General features: G+C 39.8%; 2 protein-coding genes across 3 annotated transcripts in view; one reads left to right on the top strand and one right to left on the bottom strand.

Annotated features, from left to right (window-relative positions):
• elapor1 (endosome-lysosome associated apoptosis and autophagy regulator 1) overlaps positions 1 to 3,392 on the bottom strand; it is a 10,803-nt gene extending 7,411 nt beyond the window's left edge. The window contains exons 1-7 of one of the 2 annotated variants that reach the window (XM_032520294.1): positions 3,109 to 3,392; positions 1,342 to 1,462; positions 1,012 to 1,192; positions 765 to 912; positions 599 to 679; positions 365 to 470; positions 109 to 258 (exon numbers count right to left, since the gene is read on the bottom strand). In XM_032520294.1, the coding sequence (XP_032376185.1) occupies positions 109 to 258; positions 365 to 470; positions 599 to 679; positions 765 to 912; positions 1,012 to 1,192; positions 1,342 to 1,462; positions 3,109 to 3,195 (874 nt within the window). In that variant the 5' untranslated portion in view covers positions 3,196 to 3,392. The remainder of the gene's footprint in view (positions 1 to 108; positions 259 to 364; positions 471 to 598; positions 680 to 764; positions 913 to 1,011; positions 1,193 to 1,341; positions 1,463 to 3,108) is intronic. The other variant, XM_032520293.1, reaches the window with a different exon arrangement.
• Positions 3,393 to 4,856: 1,464 nt separating this feature from the next.
• Positions 4,857 to 5,920, top strand: part of cfap276 (cilia and flagella associated protein 276) — a 2,213-nt gene continuing 1,149 nt past the window's right edge. The window contains exon 1 of the mRNA XM_032521833.1: positions 4,857 to 5,091. Within this exon, the coding sequence (XP_032377724.1) occupies positions 5,017 to 5,091 (75 nt within the window). The 5' untranslated portion in view covers positions 4,857 to 5,016. The remainder of the gene's footprint in view (positions 5,092 to 5,920) is intronic.

The raw sequence follows: 5,920 nt of genomic DNA, 5'->3' as shown, positions 1-5,920 counted from the left end.
TGTGTGTGTGTGTGTGTGTGTGTGTGTGTGACAACATGCAAATATAAATATATATAAGAGTATGCAGATCAATGATATTACTGGTGTCAGAAATTCAAACATGCATACTTGAATATTTGTCCTGTTCGCACTCATGGCAAACGGTGGCCCCCTTGTTGGAGTAGGTTTCAGCAGGGCACGGGGTACAGCGGGCAGATCCTGCTTTTGCACTGTAGGTGCCGGGTTTACAATGGAAACACTCTGATGTGTAGGCCACCCCTGGATAAAAAATCATCAATCAACTTGTAATCATTACTGGAAGAAGTTGAGGAGTGAACAAATGTTTAAAACTGCTGCACATAACACACTACAGGCGATAATCTACCTGAGATGGCAATGTTCCTCAACTGCACGGGCTTGACAGCACTGCCCTGCAGATAATACGCAGTGGTTCTCCAATACAGCACATTGTTGCCGGTGTTGAGCTCAACCTGCACAAAGTGAATGTGAAAATGAGAAAGGAACAAACGAGAAAACATGAGAGGATTTAATATGAATTTTAAGGGCAAATGACAACCAGATGCCAGCAGGTGTAATAAAATGCTTCACTCAGACAAACCCTGTATTTGCTAAAGTTGCTTTCAGAGATCTTCATCCACCGGCTCTCTGTGTCTGTCGACTGACACTGGTCATTCTGAACCTAAAGAGAGGGGTGAAAGAGTCAAATGTGACCCCAAAAAACAGCCATCTTTGTCAACATCAACAGTTGCTTTTGAATTACTTACATAGAACTCAAAGTAAATGCCGTTGTCAGGGTAGAAATATTCAAAGGACACAGTTCCAGGTTTCTTCAGGCTCACAGCATAGGACAGTGTTGCAGTGCACTCATCTGTGTTTGAGGCTACATAATCACCCTTTGGTGTCCAGGTTGAGCTAGAGAAACATCAGCAGCAAAAACAGTTTGATGAGCTTCATGAAACAGTAAAAGGTTTGATTAATAAAAAAAATTCATAACAAAAAATGTATACTAACTTGGAGCAGTCTGTGTGGGCATCCCCGCCATTCGTGGGCAGCCCGTGGGTGACAAAACCAGAGGGCAGGCTGTCCCACTCATCAAAGGCCTCGCCAGTGCCCAGAGAGTAGGTGCCTACAGCACACTTCTGGCACTCCTGTGTCTGCATGTTGAGGAACTCCCCCTCACTACAGGAGAAGGCTGCAAGAGGAAGAGAAAGAAAAAGGCCTCATTGGAAATGTATCATGGCTATGTCAACAACATGACAAGGAACTGACAAAAGAGTGTGGTAACAATGTGATAAATATAAAGCTGTAATACAGATTGAGGTAGAAGAGGAAGAGACTCACTGCACTGAGTGCCTTTGGCTGGATCTGGGAGGCCTGTGCATGTGTCGGCTTTGTTGGGAACCGCCACTCTCCATCGTGACCCGAGTACGTCACACTCTGTGTACTCAAAGTGATAATCTGACTGCAGTGACAAAACACAGGTGTTAGTTTCACACAGTTGGATGAAAACACACTATACACACATCATACATGCTACATCAAATAGATTTCATTTATACATAAAGATGCAAGTCAACATGCATGTGAACAGCAAATGGAGCTGTTATTACAACGAGTTCAGATTGTTTTACACCTTTTACACCCTGGTTTTGAAAATTTCTTTTTTCAAAACCGGGTAAGCCTCTTTTCCAAATAAAGTCACAGCTAATATTTGCCCAAGAGGCCGTCTCAACTGTTTTACTTATCAAGGATGTGCTGCAACTCTGCACCAGTAAAACTTCCTTCAGGGTTTATTTACTCATAGCCAAGGGGGAGAGATGTTGATCCATCCAATCCTTCTGTAAACATGTCATTTTCAGTGTTGTCGTAGGTTTTTGGAGACAGTAGGAGCTCAGGTGCAAAGCTTTTGCAGTATTTGTCTGCCATGCCTTGATGGTTTATGGAGCTGACTGGCAAACACGGTCCCACCCGTCTCCATTGTAATGATGTAATTGGGGATGTGACTTAACGTTAAAGTTATCTTTTAGATCTGACCCCTTCTGAAACAAGCCGTGAGTACTGTCACAGTGTTATCTTGGTCAACAGCAGGCTGTTATATTCCAAGTAGTCAGACTAACCCAAGCCCATACATATCCTTGTGGGATTAATATTTAACAGAAACAGGGCAGCAGCACTCCTCTGGGTCTGTGTTTTTGATCAGAGTTGCTACATTAGCTGTGGTTTGGGTGTCAAGTGAACATGTTTTGGGTGGGAGGATCTGATGTAAAAATGCATCAAACTGGGGGAGTGCTTAGCCTAATCGCCTCCATTAAACAAACATGAGGAAACCAAGGTAACGGGACATGATGACCGCTGTGCCTCATGGTCAATGGATTGGCATGGAAACTCACTCACCTCCTTCCCCAAATCAACATCACCTATAAGCCCAATAGACTCAAATTACAAAACTGTCTCGGATCTTTTGTGTTAAAATTTTCCCAACAGCTCTCCTATCTTAAGTCTACACATCTGCGGTAAAGTATGGTGAAAAAAAAGAAATGGTTTGAGTATTATCAAACTGTACTGTTATGCAAATGAAAACCGATATAGAAGGGCGAGGACAGCACAGCAGAGGATGTAACATATGGACATTCTAGTAATACAAGTGTGTATTAATCATGACACATTGAAGCAAGTGAAGTGACTAATGTAATGCAAAAGATGTTTTCATTTCCTACTCACAATATGGAGGCAGACCAGTAGTCCTGCTAAAATGTACACTCTTCTTTATTTGTATTTCATTTTAAAAGGCTAAAGTCAAACATTGCACTTGAACAGGTTTCACTTATTATCAGGAATAACTGGGTGAAGCTGTTTAAGAGGCTATAGGTCAGCCCTTTCAGCTTTTTTAGACATGTTGCATGTAGCATATTTTGCTGGCTTTAAATTACATTTTCACAAACAGCTCTTCCTTAAGCAATTTACTTGATTAAACCAAATATGCACGTTCAATGTCGTACTAGGAAACAATTCACACCTATAAATAATTTTTGCTTTTGGGGGTAGGCCTAGTTGTTTTTATTTCTAATGTAGAAATGGCTAACAATAAAACAATATGAATCCTCTCACCTCTTTGCACATGGGCAACTCCGCATTGGTTAGTGCAAAAAGCAACCACAGTAAAAGGTGGCGCAGGTGTATCGGGCCTCGCTGCATCGCCGCCTTCGGTCAGTGCTGAAGTGATGGAGAAGGAGTAGTAGAGGGTTGACCTGCACCCAAAGGTGCTGCCCGCCCGGCTGCTGGGGCGCGGCTTCACGCTAGGCAAACATTCTCCTGGATGATTGGCTCTGGTGCCTGTTACTCTGAGTCATCTTTCAATGTCTGGCTTGTGTTGGACCTGCCTTCTGGAAGCATTATTTGGATGTTCACTGTAGAATTGAGTCCTTATCGTTGTTACTTGGTTTTTAATGCTTATGATTTTTAACTGTTTTTACTTGTGTTTTATCTGTTTAACTAATTTTATGTAAAGCACTGTGAATTGCCCTGTTGCTGAAATGTGCTATACAAATAAAGCTGCCTTGCCTTGCCTTGCCTTACTTTTCAAGAAAAAATGATTAGCCTAATTAGCACGGTTACACGTTTTTAAGCGACTGATGGCTTTAAAAAATAATAGGCCTACATTTATTTCACGGCAGTTGGCCGTTTTCACGTAAAGAACCTTCACAAACAAATTTCATGATTCATAATAAATAATAACAAATAAAGAAAGTAGCCTAGTAAATGAGGGATGAAAACACAATCACAAGATATAATTAATCACATTACAAAATGCGCAGGTCTAAATACATTTCACAACAGGAGAATGAAGGGGGCGACCTAGCTCACTGACTAGTGCGTGCGCCCCATGTGGGCTGAGTCCTTACGGCATTGACTGTGGGTTCGAATCCGACCTGTGGTGCTTGCTGCATGTCACCCCCGTCTCCCCTTTCCTATTTCCTATTTATAAGCTATATCCTATCAATTAAATGCCATAAAAGCCCCCCAAAAAAATAGAAAAAGGAAGCACTTTAAAACATTCTTACAAACACATGTTGTCTTATTTCTTATTAATCAAAGAAAGGGATTTAAAAAGTGACTAAAATTGCATTAAAAAAGAGGGAATGAGGTTTGAGAACCTAAGAATTGTTTCTTATGAATGAAACATGTTCCTGTTTAAAATAACATAAATTAAAGATGCATATAACATCCTTTAGAGTAAAAGCATGAGTGACCATGGGGGCATGGAGAAGGAAACAATTTAAATCAGACCCAAATTTCACTGTAGTTTCATCAGCGCATCCACAAAAAGAGCAGGAGCAATTAATATCATATGTCTAGATATTACAGAATTTACTGGATAGATTTTGTGTCAAATTTAAAAAATAAATTTCTTTCGCTTTGTTAAAAGCACAAAAAAATGTAGTTTTTTCCAGTTTATAGGCTGATTTTCAAATGTGAATTCCAATAAGACTTTCCTCTTTGAATAATTTAGTTTTTACTTAGCAAAATTTGGCGGATATATTATAACTTTTTTCATCATGCAATTCAATACCTCTCAAAGACAATGTGGGTTGAGCATATGAGATGTTTACTTAATTAAAACAAACTCTTAATCAGATACTAGGTCAAACCTAAAGGAATCATATATCTACGGAATAGAAGGAATGGCTTAAGTTACAGCCACAGCCTTGGATTGCTTGAAAGGAATGGGAAAGTTGTGCTTTGTTAAAATACTCTCGGACATTGTATTATGTATTGCATGTAGCCTATCTGGCTTTTATTGTATTTTTTTGAAGAATATAATGAACTATTTGTGAAGCCTTCACGTTTACAATCGTTTTCTTTTGAAAGGTTTATCCGGAAGTTTGTGGTTGCTTAGAAACCAGGTTGTAAGCATTTAATTGGGGTTCATTTGGGTGCATTCCTCATAAGAAGCTAACAGCAACAACAATACTACGGACCTAGCTAGATTGTGTTAGCTTCGTGTTGTCATTAAATATGTCTAGCCGGGATCCTTTCCCCTCCACAAAGTTGGAAAACGGCTTCACTCTCAGCGGATTCCGGCCGCCGCAGGTGGGTCAATAAAAACGTAATGTTTGTCTTGATAAGTTAACTAAAGTTTAAACCAACCGTGACTTCACGTGCATTGATTACTTTCAAAACACACATTTGATACTGACAAATTTGGTCCAACGTGTTGTAAACTCCTGTTATTTTGAATGAACATACTATATAGTACGGCCTTATTAACCTGTTATGCAAAAATATGTTCCTATTAACCCTTGCTAAAATATTGCATTGCCCATGATTAATTAATTTAATTAAACACAAATCATCCCAAAACTGAAATAATAAAGGTTTTACAACTAGCTAGATCTTGACACAGGGACCCACATCCAAACAGAGCCTTGGGATCCGGTACTAAAGCAGATCTAGTCGGTCCTTATCATGCAACTGATACTGTGCTTTAGCAGGGCATATTCACATATTATCAGCAAACAAAGTTACAATTAAATGACCACAAACCGGTTGGCCATGGGACCTTGCCCAGTTAGTAATAATGTCTTAGGAAATAAAATAATGACATTCAAACAGCAAACAGTGAATGAAAACGCTAATGTTACCTAAATGTAAATATACAAAGTATATCCCAAATATCCAGTCATAAAACAGTCCCACATTTCTCTAAGGTAGTCATTTAAGCAAACTATACCTCCAAGCTATCCATGGCTAGATACCTCCAATCATTTTCAATTTTGTATAAAACAATTGCATTTTTGAAGTGTATTTGTTCACTATAGGCAGTGGTGTAGTCTATGTGATACGAAGGTATGAAGTCGTTGATGCTCAAAACTTCCCTGGGGGAGGACACCCAGACCCTCCACTATGATATGCCCCCCCC

This window comes from Etheostoma spectabile, chromosome 7 (assembly GCF_008692095.1).
Source record: "Etheostoma spectabile isolate EspeVRDwgs_2016 chromosome 7, UIUC_Espe_1.0, whole genome shotgun sequence".
NCBI lineage: Eukaryota > Metazoa > Chordata > Actinopteri > Perciformes > Percidae > Etheostoma > Etheostoma spectabile.
This window is presented reverse-complemented; position numbering and strand designations above follow the sequence as displayed.